At 37.2% G+C, this 18,547-nt stretch overlaps 1 protein-coding gene across 1 annotated transcript in view; it reads right to left on the bottom strand.

The window, feature by feature from the left end:
- Window positions 1–8,678: 8,678 nt before the first annotated feature.
- The window catches only part of LOC118192864 (amine oxidase [flavin-containing]-like), a 115,122-nt gene continuing 105,253 nt past the window's right edge, over window positions 8,679–18,547 (bottom strand). The window contains 1 exon segment of the mRNA XM_035363887.2: window positions 8,679–8,936. Coding sequence (XP_035219778.2) covers window positions 8,867–8,936 — 70 coding nt within the window. The 3' untranslated portion in view covers window positions 8,679–8,866.

The following is an 18,547-nucleotide window of genomic DNA, read 5'->3' as shown; positions in this document are numbered from 1 at the left end:
CCCTAGATGCCTTTTTTCGGCAAAATTCGGCCAAGTTTTTCAATAGACTTTCTCAGATTGAAAACCCAGTCCTGCATTCACTTCCTGCCTATAATCCAGCAGAGCCCAGCTCTGCTAAGCGACCTAGGTGCGTTCTTGATAGAACATTTAACATCTTTCCTAGGAAGCCAAAGCGGAGGTGCTTGCTTGACTAGGAATTCTTTCTAATTTTTAAATTTTAAACTTTAACCAGCACTTCACGGGCCTAACACGGCGACCCTTAACTAACTCTCATTTTTACATCACTGCCCGCCAGACCTAATCTGGCCTCGTTCATCGCGACCTACATCTGTACCACTAAACATGACCTCCCCCCATTTATCAGGACCTCACCTTTTCATATATCACGGACCAGACTTATAGCATTAAAGTAAACTTTAAAAATAAGCAATGATAAAAATCAACTTCTTATACTAATTTAACTTCTAATAAAAATTCATTAAATTTGAGATTTAATTAATCCTGCAATAATTAATCTTTAATCTAATCATTCCTGCAGAGCTTCTTTTACTCAACTTAACTTATCAATTCCTTATTTTTTGCACAGGTATCACAGGCTTGCATTTCATCACTTCAAGACCTTCTTCCATAATTAAAATTAAATCTAGCTCCCCCTTTAATTCTTTTTCCTTCCTTTAATTCCCATTGCTTTCCTCCTTTAGCTCAATTTCTGTCCCTTTAAATCCTCTTCTAAAAAATTTCTCCGTCTTTTTCGCAGTTAACTTTCCCCACGGTTCTTTTCCACTCGAAAAGTTGCTCCTATTCTCTTCTCGCCACGGGCGGTCGGAGAACTTTTCGCTTTCCTGAATAGACTATCCCCCCCCTCCTCTTAGCTCCTTCTTCCCTGGATTCCAGTTTTAGTCGCAAGACTCTTCCCCCCCCCTCCCCGCTCATCCCCAAGGCATTAGCAATCACTGCGGCTGTCCGTATTACCTAATATTACCTTTCCCAAGACCTGGAACACCATGTTTCCCGGCTGTTTTCTTCCAACCTTTCCGATTCCATTAACGCAATGCGTTCCGGAATTCGCCTCAATCAACACCTTTCTCTCTTTCAATCTTGGATTACAAGTTGAAAGCAGAGAGAATTACTCGTCCCTTATGTGGACTCCTTATTCATTTCTTTCATAGTAAACCCTTAACGGTTTGTTCATTTTTCCTTTAGCCAATGCTTTTTCTTATTCAACTCAGTTTCCTTATCGAAGTTGTGGAGGTAATTGCATTAAGTTGCAAAGGTACTCCGGAAGTCAAACGCCTTGGGCCTTGGGCCGTGTTCAGAAATGCTAATGCAATCTTGTTTGTCGAATCCATGAAAGGTGATACGATCGAGAAAAAAGCCACCCACAACAAAAGTCACGGCCTATGGACATCGGGTGTGTGCTCCTCGAGCTCACAGTGATCAGTTAACACACGATCAGTTTGCGCCAAGATGGGACGTGTTTCAAAGGTCCATGGTATCAACAAACCCCTGCAGCCAGGCCATTTACCCGGTACCACATGGAAGGGGTGGAGTTTTTGAACAGAATACGAATATAGACAAAACAGAATAGAACTCCTGATTACAATCTGTTCCTCGCAATGAACAAGTGGCTTTGGAAGCAACACTTTGCTGATGATGAGAAACTTCAAATCGCTGTGGCAAATTCGTTGAAGTCGCATGCAGCTGAAATTTTGATGAACAGATTGATAAGTTAGGAAAATGCTATCGCAAATGGTTGAATGTACAATGGGTGACCATTTAAAAAATAGAGGCAGCTGTACCTTTCACATGTATATAAATATTTCCAGAGTCTATGCGGGCTTTTTATTTACGGCGAAACGAGGTTAGTTTGAGAATTGCCCTCGTAGTTCAACATGTAGCGAAGAATCATCGAACTCTGTTAAGTTTTTATATCTTTATTCTGGTTGGAAAAGTAGGTAGTTTCATCTGTATTTTCACAAATGTCCTTTCCTCAGCAAAAGTGCATCAAGTACATTTTTAGTTACTTACCAAAAAGATGTGCAAGTGATAGAACGTTTGTTTGAAAATGTATTTGTAAAATTTTTGTAGCAGCTGTCTCAGGTACTTCTGCATCAAAATAATTAGGGGAAAAGTACCAATCTTAAATTAATACTTTAATACTGACACATAAAGAGCTTACTTTTATATTGTCGCATCACAGTAGCTATTCAATGGTAAATTAGAGTTTGGATAGAGTGATGAAAACATTTTAAATTGAAATTCAGAGGGCACCCTATTATTAAGATCTTTATCTAGGAAAATGACAAATTTCTGAAAACGTAAGTAAACATTGGTTTTAATAACTATAGGACGACTGCTTCTTACAAAATAATAAAAATATTGCTTTTAAATTGCCAGTTTCTTAAGAAATACAGTCAAAAGTCGTTAATCCGGACTCGTCGGGACTTCGGCGATTCCGGATTATCGATTTTTCCGGATTATAGATCATCAGTTTAAATCTCGTAAGATGGCATGCACAAATTCTAAAATTAAAAATATGAAACCGTAATTTATGAAATAAAACACAATTATGATCCAAAGGGTATCAAAATTTACAAAAAAAGAAGCTTAATATTTATTTGTTTACTTTATTAAACATTTCTTTCAATGTAAGTTGTTTCGTTTTATGTGATAATACTTTCTCTTTAATTCTATAAACAGACATGATTTCTTGTTCAGTTACAAGTCCCGTAATTGCTGTGTCGAGAATACCGACTAACTTGTCAATCGAAATTTTTTCGTTTTCACTAACCTCTCTGTCACCTTCTTCATGTCTTTATCCATTTTTTGCAGCAATTACACTTTTTGTTTGACGGACATCGAGACATACTTTCGTTTTGTATATCCTTTGGGAGCTCCAGAATCGGAAATTGACATAATCGAAAGTTCAAGTTTACTTTTATAAAATTGCTCTTACAGTCTACAAAAAATAATAAGCCGCATCCAATTCGAAGATTAAGGAACAACGCAATCATCAACATTAACTGAAATAGATAATTATATAATTTTAGCTTGCACAGTCCGTTATACATTAAACGCGCACGCGAAAACGTATTCTGCACTTGGACGCACACGCATATGCGCGTGCGCGTAAACGCCTATGCGCATGTGTCAACGCGGCTCATGCACAGAAAGTTTTTAGCTTTGAGATCCGGATTATAGATCATTCCGGATTATGGGTGTCCGAATTAACGACTTTTGACTGTACATACTTTCAATTTGAAAGATAAATTAAAGAACTTATATTATTATTCGAACGGCACCATTTGAGGACTGTCAGGAAGTCAGGATTTTGTCAGGAAGAACGGATAATACATACTTTCACAATATGCGGATAGGCAAGTTTGAATTTTGACACATTAGGTTATAGATGCCTTTAATGTCAAATTATAGTTTAAATGCACCTGTAAAGGTGAATCCGATAGACGTCCAAAAAAATATACCTCAAGGCATATGAAGATCACTTTTAGAGATTATGTGGTGGTGTAAATCAGACTATTCCTTAACAAGCGGGAACAAAAGCAGTTTATTTCTAGACCTCTTGAGTCATTGATGCCAATATTTAGAGACGATTCAGGATTGGCTTTTTAAACTTTCTGCTACATCGTCCAAATTGAGTATTTTCCATGTCGAAAGATTCACAATTTCTCTTAAATATAACAAAAGGCGAAATTGGAATTTCACTCACGAGAGTATGGAACTTTACTAATTGGGAAATTCAATAATAGTTTCTGCGGCAGGCTCCAATAGGATAGGCCTCCAATGAGCTACTGAAAATAAACCTCAATAACCAGTATGTATCCAAAAATATTCTATGCAATCTTCAAATAGTACTAAGACTGTAGCACATAAGCATTTGTTTACGGGCATTTTTCAGCTTCAAAACATACATATGATTTGCAGCCCTACATTTGCACTGATTTTATCTGAAAAGAGACATTCACATACTTACTTTATGAAATGTTGTCGTATCACGAAACACTACAAATTAGTTGACCACTATAAAGCTGTAAAAGAACATTAAGAACTCATGCCATTTAAGAATCTTTCCATCGGTGGTAGAGCACTCCTTTCGTAAGCGATGCAAATCTCACATAGTCTTATTAACTTTTCTTCATCAGATTAAATGTCATTTCCATCAGTCGGGTTTTACACTTTTAGCGTCCCCTTGTGGTTGTAATTCAAGATCATCGCTTCGATATTTTTTTAATTCCTTTTTGTTATCAGAATTTTCTATACCATAGATATTTTAGAGTTCGTCTTAACTTGGTTGACCAATTAAAAACTACTCGGCTTGCAACCTTTGCTGCATTCGAAATGCATCAGAATTACTGTGCTAAGATTCCTTGCAATGCCGAATTACCATTAGATATCATGTTCCTATTATCATTAGATAGCTATTGACAGGGGCTTTTCACCCAACATTATTAATGAAGCAGTTAAAAAATTCTCATCTCAACACACTAAAAGGCACACTCTTGTTTAAGGAGATTATAAAAATTATGTTGTCATTCCCTTCTTTCCATCAATTAGCTATAAAGTTGCACATATTTTGCAGAAATTTAACTTTCTGGTTGTGTATTCTCCCATCAATAAAATTCCGAGTTCCATGCTCAAGGACCCCATTCCGGATATGAATTCCTGGGGTATTTATAGGATTCCTTGCCAGTGTGGTTTAATTTACATTGGTCAAACTAAGAGAGCCTTAAAATTTCGCGTCAAGGAACATGAGGCATATGTTAGAAAAAAGGAAACACAGAAGTCTTCTGTTGCTCAACATTTTTGGTCCGAAAATCACACTTTCAATTTTTCTGCTGCCAAAATTATTCAAAAAACATCTTCCATTGGAGAATTGGATTTTCTAGAGGCATTTCACATTCAAAAAAATCTTTCTGTTCTTGTTAACTATCCTAATTCCAATCCAAATTTGCCTTCGGCCTTTAGAGAAATTATGTTTTAGTTCTGGTTTCATCAACAGATGGCGGCGCTTGCTTATTCCTGTCCAAGCTTTCTTATCTTATCTAGTCATTATTTCCTATCTTGTTCATTTGCGGTCTTGCAGCTGAGGATGGTGGTTCGGTAAAAACCATCGAAACTAGTCCTGCGAAAATTTTGAAAATATAACGCTGATTTTGTTGTTTGACTTCTGAGTTAGTATCATGTTCCTTGTTGCCCTTTTATCCATGTGGCTACTTGACACATATATTTTTTTAATTAAATTTCATGCGGGTGTATTTGGTGTAAGAATGTGGGATGTCTAATACTGATGAAAATATTCAAGTATCTTCATGAGTCTTTCTTGGCGAAACAAGAAACTCCGATTAGGATTTGAAAGAATGTTACAGAACCAGGCAGTAACATGTTCTTGCAAAGGAACTGCACTATAAGTTACTGGACGCCACATCGAAGAAAGTCCAGTTCGAATGGATATGGTAGACGCAAATGAGCGCAAATGGCCAGGTCGTCCTTTTGTGTTTTGTATAACTGATTAAAGAAAACTGTATCCTGCTTATTCCTTTTACTTTATTCAATTGATAATATTGGTTGAATTGTCTGAAAAAAGTTTGATTAAATTTTCAAAGTACCCAACACAAACATCCAAGCTAAGAAAGTAATATATACAAAATTAGTACCTTTTAAATGAAACAGTGACATTTTGGAAGTGTTAAACTTGAAATTGCCTTCTTTAAGGTTTTCAACTCTTTTGTGATATTATTTAGACATTTTTTCAGATCCACCCACTGTTAAAATGTTGTCATTTGTCCAAGTCGGCCCTCGCATAATTGTCCCCCCAAAACTATCGTCATTGGTCATTAGAATGGTACCCTGCATTCAGTGGCTAAGCTAGAAAGGGCAAGGGACGACATTTGTTGCCGGGTTAATCTAGTAGTTCGTTTAAAAGCGCCTTGTTTCCAGCAGTTAAATGACATGAAGCCATCACAAGTGTACTTTAATAGGCGGGTGACTTTCAGAGAGTACTGGCAGTGATTAAATGCAGTATTTGAAGCAGAAGGACCGCATGAAGCTATTTCGTCTCCTTATCGCAAAGCCTATGCCTGTCATTTATATTGCAAATTTTTATGGGTCCCTTTTTTTAGGAAAGATATTAGAACACGAGTGCAGCATCAACTCAAAATTCTTTCAAATCTGTATTAATGGAAAGAAAATTAGTATGTCCAAAACCTCAGATACTCATCTACTTCTGATGATTAGTTGCGTGTTAACATTTCCTAGAGATCTGAACAAGAGATCGATTGAAGAGGAACATTTGATTGTTAGTTAAGTTCCAGCGGTAATAGTTATGTAATATATTTTGTGGGTGTTTATGGGCCTAATTCGACCGTGCTCTATCATGCGATGGGGACAAAATGGCACAAACCGCATGTCGTCGGGCCTACAGTCCACTTTCATGCAGTTCGATACGACACAGCTTGGCGGGATATGCGACATCCTCTAGCAGCAGACAGATGCGACGCCAGCTGTTATTGATCTATGGCGTCTTACACATAGCAACAGGAAGCGATCGTCTGTCGTTGTGGTAATCCTCCAGCGTCCAGACCCACGTCTTCCACAGGGTAACTTTGGTAATGATTCCACAGCCTACTAATGACACTATGATGCACATTCAGCTACTTTACAACAATGCAATTTGTCGAGATGTCCGCCTGGTTGCAACATCTCGACAGCCCTGCAACGCATTTCATCGTGCATACTGTGCCTTCGGCTCATGCTTTCCATTTCTCTGTCTCGGATTACACGGAATTATTTCCGCTTGCATAGTTCCGTTCCATTCCGTTTGCTATTATCACCGCGTCTAGCTTGCAAAAGTGCAAGCTGTATGCCGGCTATCTATAATTGGTTGCTTGATGTAGCGATGCAGGGACAGATATCGCTAAGTGAGTCCTGGAGACAAGATATAATACATAAACATACGAATTTCTCCCATAAACTGGGAGACTATATAAGCAATATTTACAAGCATTTCCTTTGCATGAAATGAGTGATGAGCATATTTGGATACTTTGTTGATTATTCTGGTATGCAGCGGGAGATGCAATACTCCTGCTCTTTCCAGGGTCCCCTTAGGGTTCTGACGTATGTAAAAGTTCAAAGATGAAGCTTCTCCACTTGAGATAGCTTTGTAAAGGAAAAGTATGACGATGAAGTCAAAATCTTGCTATATGCACAGATTCATCTGGGAAAGCACATTTAAGCTTTATGTATTGGAAAAATTTTGGCTATCGCTGAGCATGAAAGCCACAAAAGGGCACAAATGAAGGTCCTCGTGGAGAATCTCGTAGCTGAAAAGTTTAAAGTGGTTCATTATATTACATTCTTGTGCTTCCTGATAGAAGTAATCATTGAGTTTTCTGAGAACCTTCGCCAAAGGTTCAATCTTAAGGTCACAGTGAACTGACACATAGGTCGCGCATGCCTCTTTTTAAGGTGTTGTGTGTGATTACGGGATTGAGCTTTATACTAATTTTGGTTGCCTAATTGCATTCGACGATATTTAAAATATTGACTATTCGAATGTCCTCTCGAGAGATTTGGTGCTAAGGAAACAGGAGTGGGACAACCATGGATCTCCTCGGTTTCCCGGATCTCTTCTATCAAAAATGGGACGGAATTTCACCTTTATCATGGATCTAATTCAGTTGCTTAGCCTGGTGCACCCTGGGCAATGTCCTCAACGACGAGACTGCTAAATGAGGATGGATATTGGATATTCAGGGCGAATACATTAAGTGTCCGACTATTTGAATAGATACAAAACAGAAGTAAGTTTATCACATGTGACTTTCCGTAGGTATATACATATTATGTATCGCCAGGTCTTGCTAAATGTTAAACTTCAGCCCCAAATTTGGGGGGAAACAGCCGAAGTGTGGGTCGAGGCTCTCCACCCCTCTTACTTTACTATCAACCTCTCGAGAGGATTATTAGCTTGACGTGTATTTTGAGTGCCCTCCAGTTATCCGTTTATCCGTTAGATTCACTCATGTTGTCCTATAAAATCTGGCAGAAGGCTGTGTAAACGAAACAATACATGAAAGAGACTTTTAAAACTAGTTAGGTTAATTGCAACTCACCCCACCTGGCACGAAATACCGTACTATTGGTGAATTAGCGCTAGCTTGCAACATCTACGTCATATGTAAATCGTATGTTTAAATTTCCCTTTTTACGCTTGTACCGTTTCTTTAAGCGTTCGTTGCTTATGTTTTGAGCATGAGTTTAATTGACGCATATTTCAGATTAATGGAATAACGCTGAGAAAATGAGCCATTTGTTATAGTTTGTTTTTTAGAAAAGTTTGGTATATGTCATTTGGGCACTTTTAAAGACTACATTCATTATCAGGGAAGATGAGGTAGTAAAGTTCATTGCAGATGCAACGGTTGTTAGTATTTAAACTTGGAGATTGGTTTTAATTTTAAGAACGAAAATATTACAATCTCCATACTGGAAATTTTGCTACTGTGACAATGATATATGGATTTCAGGCTGTTACACCTAAAGTTCTTACTCTTTTTTTCGGCACTATATAAAGGATTAATTTTTCTTAGACTATGCATTTTACAACTTTCGCTATTTTATACTATTCAGTTCGTATGCTACATGAAATGGGACTAAGATTGACAGCCAAAAACTCTCACATTGTTTTATTTCATTCAGATATTAAAATAATTTTTACAAAAACAGTAAAATAAGATTTATATAAAATTAACATAATTTTACAAACATTTTCTTCTAATAGCAAATTTTGAACAAGCCAAAAAAGCGCAGGCTGCAGCTCCGATTGCAGTTGACACAAGAACGATCTTTATGAAGCCTGGAACGGAAGGAGTATACTTTTCCTTGAAGGAACAAGCAAACGGCTTCGCCACGACATCCTAAAAATATCCATTGAGAAGATTAGGTTTCAATTAATTACAGTGAATAAGTTTTTCATACACAAGAGATTGAACTGAAAAAGAGTAAAAATATGCAAGTAAAATATAAAATATGAAGCTAAGTCATTAACAAAACTATTAACTACTGCCAAGTAGACCTTTAAATTCCTTTTTAGATGTCTCTCTCCTAGCATCTGCAATGCATCAAAATTTATCGGCAGTGTGGCTATCTCTTAACCAATCGAAAATAAAACCGGAGCTTATAAATAACTAAGCTACTCTGCGTCAAACTGTTTAGCCAATCACCATGCAGCTACCGCTTACAGGAACTAATATTTATCAGATAATTAAGTGCTAAGTACAACTGGTCAACTTCACTATGTTATTGTCCACATTTTTTCGAGCATTTTGATAGGTGATGTACCTACTAATTAATAACTGCTTATCATTTCTTCATCAAAACAACAACGCCCTACCAACTAACGACAACAACGCTGCTTGGTCCTCGTCGACTGACGTCACCTCCTCCACGGCTAGTTAGAGCTAGAGCTTTCCTGCCTCCCAACTCAGTTCAGGCTATTGTATTTCACTGGCTATATGAGCCTTTTGCTTACATTTCTTCATGTTCTCCCCCCCCCCAGTAGGGATTTCTCAGACTCCTTGAGGAATACTGAGAAATTCTGGTATGAAAGTATTGCCTCGGCAATACTCTGGTTCACTATGAAAATATTGCCTCGGCAATACTCTGGTTCACTATGAAAATATTGCCAAGGGCAATAGATACCCAGAGTAATTACAGCAGTATCGCAGTCGCTCTCTTCATTTCGCCTCGATCTGTGTGTTGCCATCGCTTGACAGTCTGTGTGTTGCCATCGCTTCGCATTCTCCATTGTTCTAAAAATTTCTTCCTTTACATAAAAGTGTGGAGGTGTCCATAAGCACATAAAATTATATGTGAATACGTTTATGCTTATGAAGAATACGCACAAATAAATAAATGCGTTTATTTTCGTCAAGTGTGTCTCCGTTATGTCATCTTAGGAAGGTATGCATAATTCTTAAAAAAATAAAGCGTAGAAAAACTATGAAACTAACTATGAAAAAAACACAAAGCCTTTCCAGGTAATTGCAGATAACATCTCATCTTTAGTAGCTATCTTCTAATCCTCAAGTCATTTGCGAAATTATTACATACATTATTAAAAGAAATGCATCCTCATTTCGTTTCAAATCAAACACATATTTGTTTAATTTTAGACTTGCCTAAATCAGAAATGGCAAGAATTTATTAGGTGCAATTTACAACTAGTTTCTTTTACTTTACGAATACGCTTTATAAGTATCAACAGTTGGGTGTCCGCTGAAAACATTTGGCAAATGAATCGTGGACGAACCCGTTGAGCAGAAAATGACAAGTCAAAAACGTCGTCTTACAAAACATCGTGAAAGAATCATGAAAACTGATTGAAAATATCGTGGTGAAAAATAAAGCACCTAAAAATCATCGCTTGATGATAATATCGCAGACGTACGTTTTTCAGGATTTAAAAGCTGTAAATGCATATCCGCATAATGATTTGTGAGAAGAAGAAGGAATTCATGTATTACATTCATGTACTGGTACATTTTTGCTGAATAAATAAGAAAGATATTCAAGAACTAAAAATGAGTAGAAAAATAGCACTAGGTGTAGCAGTTAAAAAAATTTTAAACTAAAATAGTTAACTAACAAAGGACATTAATTAATTAATCTCTTCTAGTAAGTTTTATTGGTAATTTTTCATGCAAAATATAGTCTAAAAATGATTAGATAAAGGAAGATGAATAACTGCATTATCTCTATGAAAACTGTTTAATTAATTACCAGATTATAAAATTCCGCCAATTGATATAAGAAGCATTAGATTTTACCCATTTTCAGTTTCTGGATGCTTAAGTTTCCTTCTTAATTTTTCACCAAAAATTTATTAGTTAATTCAAAAATATAAAAACAAAAATATTCTTGAATTCTTGTGCGCGTTATGCGCATCCAATTCTACGATGTTATCGCATGCTATGGTTTGCAGGTGCTCTATTTTTACCACGATGTTTTCGACGACGATGTTTTCAAATTAAGAAGGTTTTGATTAGTTTTATTTTTCGACCATGAGGTTTTATACTATGATGTTTCAGAACTGCGATGTTTTTTCCTTGCTTTGTATTTTCTCACGATGTTTTCAACAACGACGTTTTCGCTTTATGTTGCTTTCTCCGCGATGTTTTCTCCTGGAATAGGCGTAATACCCCATTGATAAATTTTTAACGCTTTTGAAAATTAGCTTTAGAATCATAACTATGTAGCTAATATCTTGGTTCAGAAGATTTATCAGGCAGCATTGAATATTTCTATTAGGCTAGTTGAAAAGCCGGTTAACCCTTTGCGGCACAGTGTGTCCAATCGGGACACCTAAAAATTTCCTTCTGTACGCACAGAAAAATTGAATGAAAAAGGATTTATAGGTTACTATAGTTTACTCTGAACCTTCTTTATTTATAGTAGATGGCAGCTCAGCACAAACCAGTCCATCTATTTTAGCCATGTTTAGTTTTTTAAGACCCTCCTTTTTCAAAGAAATCTTCCAGATTTTTTAGGGTATAAAAGGAATCGTTTGAAAAAAATATCTATGTTATTTTTTTAGCTGTATGCTAATTTCCTTATTCTATATTAGTTTTAAATTTTTACCTTAAAATCTTGCCTAAAATCAAACGGCGAAACCTAGGTGTGTCCAGACCGAGCTCACCGATAATCTAGGACAACTAAGAGTCTGTATTCTTTATTTCTCCGCATCTCATAGGTCAGTTCATTGACAACAATGCTCGTTTCAGCACTCTTTTCGAAGCTCTATTCAATCAGTGTGCCACTTTGGGCACACCCACAGAATTAAAATGATAAGTGCTATCTTCACAAAATGTTACTTGTGTACTACTCTAGGCCTAATTAGACTGCCTACCTTTTCTTTTAAATCAAAACTCCGACTTTAAAATGTAGCGTGCCGGAAAGGGTTAAGAATTGTCGCATTTCTCCATGCGTGCTCTTGTGATGTAAGTAGGTATTACGACCAGCTATAAAGTACATCATGATCCATGGTTCGAATCGTTGAAAGGTCACAGTTAGATGTTAACTTTTTTTTTCGCTGGAAAAGTAAAACTTTCGAATTAGGCATATGGCGGATGATACTTCGTCTCCAACAAAATTTGATCAGTTGGCCTTAGTCACCTTTTGAAGTATCTGACTACGTTCTAATTGCTAATTTGAAGAAAGTTTTCAAGAAGTTTTATTACTTGATTTTAGAGCTTCCTGAAACTACATTTATTTTGTCTCTCCAGGCTTTGGAAGCAGAATAATGGTTGTTTGTGTTCTACCCGAGTGAACTGGAAGTTTCTTTTTTAAGAACCAGGAAGATGATGTCTAAAGGTATACAGACTAGTCTAAATATCTTTAAAATGAGAGTTTTTCCTTTGCATACTTTTGGTGATGTTCAAAATATTGTTACGGATTTGGCATTGAAATAATTAATATTAGTTCAATTATAAATTAAATGGTTTTATTTCCCGCGCAGTGTAGCGCGTGATGAATATTAAAAGAAAGCTAAGCCGGAAAATTGAAAATACAAGAGCGCGTGCATGTAACATTTAATAAATATCTCTTTTTGATTTCGAGAAAGTACTAGAAAATTCTCGCGCGCGATTTTAAAATCTTATAAAAGGAGGAAAACCTCTCAGTTCGTTGTAGTAAGTAGTTGTTTGAAGTGTGAAATTCGTTACTGAAGTAAGTAAGTTGGTGTTAAAATACGTTTCTGAAAATTTGTGACTTGTGACGCGATTTCAATACGCTTTAAATTACATCAGAGTATAAAGTTTATACAAAGCTGCAACTACCAGTAGCTAACAGCTAGGTTGGAGCTAGCCATGTCAGAAATAGAGATAGATGATTTACGGAAATAAAAATAATCTAGATGAACGGGTTATCCGTAACCTACCGAAGGAAAAGTTTAATGAGATTTATAATCTGATTATGGAAAAGATACAATTAGAAAAATCAGGTTTGAAAGCAGGACCGGTTACTGAGAGAATTCAGGATATTTCAGAGCAGTTAAGTGATCTCCAGCTAAATATGCAAGCTCAGGAAACCCCTAAAATTAGGAGGACAAATTCTAAGCTTAAAAGGAAAAACGTGGTCGATGAGGACGAATTTATTGCCCCTCGAAATACCCTAAAAAGAACGCGATCTAAGACTGAGATAAATGAACCACCTCAGAAAAATAAATTTGTGGATTTACAGAATGACGACAAAATGGATAGTGCAGATACCGAAGGTGAATTTATTGCCCCCAGAAAAACGGCAAACCATATTCCCCCAATCGTGTTAGACGAGTTCAGTGGCGACTGGGATAAGATAGAGAGAATAGAGGAAGATTTAAAAATTAAAAGTTACAAAGCTGGAATGAAAGGAGATACCCTAACCATTCGAGCAAAAACCCCTGATGATTATAGAGCGATCACAGGCATGTTCGCAAGTGAAGGAGTCCCTTTCCACACTTTTAAAATTAACTCAGATAGACCGCTAAAAGCGGTGATAAAAAAGCTACCCAGAACGATGAAAGTAGAAGCCATTGAGAACGAGCTGAAGGAGTTAAAAATACCCGTAGAAAAAGTGAGGCAGCTGACCAGCTATAGGGAAGGTCAGATAGTGAAGCTACCCTTGTTTCTAGTTGAAACCACGCGAAATGATGATGGAAAGAAGATTTGGAATTTGGAAAAACTTCGAGGACTTGATGTCTTAGTCAGACAGTACAAGAAGAAGCCTGGACCTGTGCAGTGTCACAGGTGCCAGCGTTATGCACACTCAAGAGAGCACTGCTATTAAGAGCCCGCTGCATGAAATGTGCAGGCTGGCATGAAACGTTCAGGTGCAAAACTCCCAAGTAGTAACTACCGGCGCGCTGTGCGCTCTGTGATGGAAGTCATGTCTCGTCTTACAAGGGATGTGAAAAGTATCCTAAAATCCGAAGAAATGAATCCCAACTCTCAGCGAAAGAGCAGGAAGCTAGATTTAATTTGAATAAAAGTGACTTCCCCACCTTGCCGGGTGGAAAAACTGACGAAAACGCCAAAACTTGGCCCAGTTGGGCGAAAGGCGGTAAACCTCAAGAGAACATATTTGATTGGTTCAAAAAGCAGCTTTGCAAAGTGAAGGAACTTTTTACGAAGTTTAAGTCAGCAAAGTCCATAATGGGTAAAACTGAAGTCGGCATCGAATACATTTCAAATATTGAATATGAGTTCTAATAACCATGCTCACGTGACAAATCTGATCGATGAGACGCATTCTTACTTAAGGATATCCCTTTTCAATGCAATTGGTGTTTACTACAAGAAACTTAACTTAATGGACTTTTTATCGGCTCATGATATTGACATTATGTTGATAAGTTAAACTCATCTCAAGCCTTGTGATAAGTTCAAAATCCCAGGTTATATCGTTATTAGAAGCGATAGGCTCAGGACTACCCGCGGAAATACTACAGTTGTGATCAAGAATCACATTGAGTTCAAACACTATCAAGCTCCCGACGACGACGAGATTTGAATACACTGCAATTCTTGCTAGCAGTACGACCAATGAGAATTACCTTATAGTAGCAGCGTACAACCCCCCGCAGGATATCAACTTACAGGACTTAGACATCATAATGTCGACGAATTTCCCTACCATATTTGCTGGTGCTCTAAATGCAAAAGATCGCTCCTGAGGAGCCAGGATGGCAGAAATGATAGTCTGCTTAAAAACTATATCTGTGCAAATAACTTACAGCTAGTCACCCCAAGTGAATACACTTTTTACTGTCGAAGTGGCGGAGACATACTAGATAATGCATTACTTAAAAATATTAGTCAGACTCCCTACTTGGAAGTCAAGAAAGAACTGTCGTCAGACCACTATCCAGTAGTGTTTGATTTTCACGGCTTCTACCCTGACCCTCCAAGGAAACGCACTAAAGTGAATTGGACAACTTTACAGATAAACTACGGAACATGCCTTGTAATCCCCATCTAAGAGACAGCGGGGAAATTGAAAGTGAAATTTATTCGCTGACTTCCAAAATTCAAAATGCGATAAAGAGTTCTTCGTATGCTTGCAGAGATACCTTGAGGAATAAATTCCCTGAAGATATTTTTCGCGACATAAAGGAAATAAATAGAATCAGGAAAAGGTTTAATGTTAAGCAAGACCCTTTACTTAAAAGGACTATAAACTACCTCAACAGGAAAATTCAGGCCGGCATCATGGAATTCAATTCAAATAATTGGGATAATCTTTTAAAGCATTTTAGCACTGATAAAAGCTCTATGTGGAAAATTGTGAATGCGATGAAAAAGATAGGACGTATCACATTGCTCCAATTAGTCACATGGGATCCACCCACTACTCTGAAGAAGACATAGCCAATGTGTTCGCAGAGAAACTTGAGGAGACATTTAGACCCTACCCCTCGACCAACCCCCAGCACGAAGAGGAGGTTCAAAATGTCGTTAACATGCTCAAAAACAGGGATAATACGGATTATATAAAATTCATCTCCCCTAAAGAAGTCCATACTATCATTAAACATATCAATACCCAGAAAGCTCACGGGTTTGACGGGATCAGCAATCGGGCTCTGAAGGCCCTCCCTCCAAGTTGTATAGTGCTACTTACAAACATCTTTAATGCTTGCATCAGGACGAGTTATTACCCTTCGCAGTGGAAACACTCGATTATTATCACTATACTGAAGCCGGGGAAAAACCCCTCACTTGCAGACAGTTATCGTCCTATTAGCCTTCTTCCGGCTATCGGAAAAATATTTGAGAAAGCTTTAAACAACAGAATTACAGACCACCTAGAAAGATGGGATCTGATAGACCCGGCCCAATTTGGTTTCCGGAAACACCACAGTACAACCCATTAAGTATTAAATATCGTTGAGATTATCACGAGAGCTTTTTTCCACAAGACTGGTGTGGCAGCATGCTTCATAGACCTTGAGAAGGCCTTCGACAAGGTCTGGCACGAAGGACTGATTTACAAGCTAAATAACTTTCTTTTTCCTGTCAGCCTTGTGAAGTTAATCATCTCATACCTAAAAAGAAGAACCTTCCAGGTGAGAGTTGGAGACTCCATTTCCGGAAGGAAAATCATTGCCAGCGGCGTCCCGCAAAGGTCTGTTATTGGCCCAAAATTATTCAAAATTTTCGTTAATGATTTACCCAACACACTGAATGCTAAAACCCTGAAATATGCAGACGACACGGTGATTTTATCGGAATCTAAAAGCCCCCAACTTGCTCTTACTAACCTACAGTTTCACATCAACATAGTAGCTGCTTGGTGTCAACTTTGGAGAATTAAAATTAATACCGCAAAACGTAAAATTGTCCAATTCCGTCGCTACAGAAGAAATGTCACTACGAACACGGGTATCAACATAGAGAATGATGTGATTCCAGTTTGCTCGTCCGCAAAGTACTTTGGAATTACCCTAGACGATAGGCTCACCTTCAAAGACTACGTAACCAACCAAGTAAATAAAGCAAACGGAGTTTTCATGTCGCTTTATACTGTTATAGGTAGGAAATCGAAATTGAGCTTAAAAGCTAAACGCATGATCTATCTCACTATGATTAGGCCAGTTAAGCTCTACGCCGCCCCAGCGTGGGCAATTGCCAATAAGACGGATAGGAGAAAACTAGAAGTCATCACTAACGCGCCCTGGTTTGTACGAAATAGCGTCATTCATACAGACTTGAAAATAAAGCTCATTCCTGAACAAATCCTCATGGAGGCGCACAACTTCTTCGAGAAAATGGATAATTCTCCAGCGCACACGCTAAGAGAACTCGGTAATTATGACCCTACGATGGACAGCGTGGTGAAGAGACTTCGGTCAATTCACCATAATGCACGGTGGTGTTGTAAGTATGTAAATAGTGTACATATGAAGTTGTGTTTTGTGCTCTATCTAACCTTATTTATTTAACTTTATTATTTAACCAAGTACTGTGTTACTGCCAAAATTGGCTACTTGCCTGGAAGCAGGCTAGACACTCTGAATTAATTAATCTGTGTTAAGGACTGTGTATTCTGTGATCTCACCACGCCCACTGCTGTGGTTCTACTCCTGATTACCTGCTGGACTGCGCACCCTATCTCAGTAACCTTACGCTACTATCCTGAGCGAATGCATCATGCATGGACTTGAATGCTGGATGATTTTGTTTTCCAAGTACTAATTTCCCAATTTTCGTATATTCAGATTGACTTCGCCACGGAATGATTGCACCTTGTTCTAATGTCACGCCCCCGGGCGAGGTGCAGTAGCACCTTAATATACTAAAAACCGTGAATGGCCTTCATAGGCTGCACAGATTAGTAGGCAGTAGACTCTGCTAAATATCACTAACAGTAGTAGAAACTCAAAGTAGTTGTATACCTGAGGTGAATCAGAAATAAATAAATAAATAAGTTCGTTGTAGTTACTTAGTTTGTTGTTTTCAGAGTTTGTTTAGAAAACTGCTCTTGTAGCGAATTCGCGGATTAGCTTTCTCTAGTTGTTTTGAGTTAAGTTCTCTTGAACGTTTGAGTAGTTAAAAGATAACTGCTGTGAGATATTGTAATACTGCACGAATATTTTAGGAAATTTAAGCATATTTGTTGTGATAATAATAAATTTGTTCATTTTTCATCGGACTTGTGCTTTCATTTCGTAACGAACCCGTACGCACGCAACAATATGATTTTGAACCTTTCTATTTTTTTATTAAGTGCTTGGAAACAAGTTTAATTTTGAAGTTTAATTTTCATACGTGGCAATATCTTCCTTTCGTTCTGTTCGCATTTATATTACATTATACCTATTTTTTGAAAAACCTGATTTTTTTTCCAACTTTTATGTTACGAAAAAATGTTAACCTAAAATCTTATTATAGTAATTTTATGAAACTTTCCACAAATATCATGTGAAATATTGTGAATTAAATGAACTAAAGTTTAGGTTTTGCACATATCCAAAATGTTTTCGGACAATCTTGTAAATACTCGTACACAGAGAGAAATTTCTGGAAAAATAGCTAATTCTGGAAATAATAATTCTGGAATAATAATTCTGGAATAATAATTTCTGGAAAAATATTCAAACAGGTATCTTTACTATACATTTTACTTTATCACATAGATTTTAGTCCATTTAAATCCTTAACAAATATAAGTGACAAAAGCAAAAGCAAACTATTCATAAATATTTTGTGATCATATCTAATAATCCTGAAATTTAATAATTTTTTATCATTTAAAGAAACACTCTGCTAAATATCACTAACAGTAGATTTATTTGTACTGTGTTCCAAAATTTAGTCGAGCCAGAGAGGTCGGATACCTTAAGTGGGGTAGAATGTAAGGAATTATTGCATTCCTCTGTTCATGGTTTCGTGGTGTAAGTGGTTGGCATAATATAGCTGGCAAATAGAAGATCCAAAATTTTGGAGAATATACTTGGACTCTCACTTCTCTTCTTTCGGAGAAACATAAAATT

This window comes from Stegodyphus dumicola, chromosome 11 (assembly GCF_044657685.1).
Source record: "Stegodyphus dumicola isolate Sdum_Otavi_A_Nest chromosome 11, ASM4465768v1".
NCBI lineage: Eukaryota > Metazoa > Arthropoda > Arachnida > Araneae > Eresidae > Stegodyphus > Stegodyphus dumicola.
The sequence above is the reverse complement of the archived record's forward strand: the minus strand, read 5'-3'. Positions and strand labels throughout refer to the sequence as shown.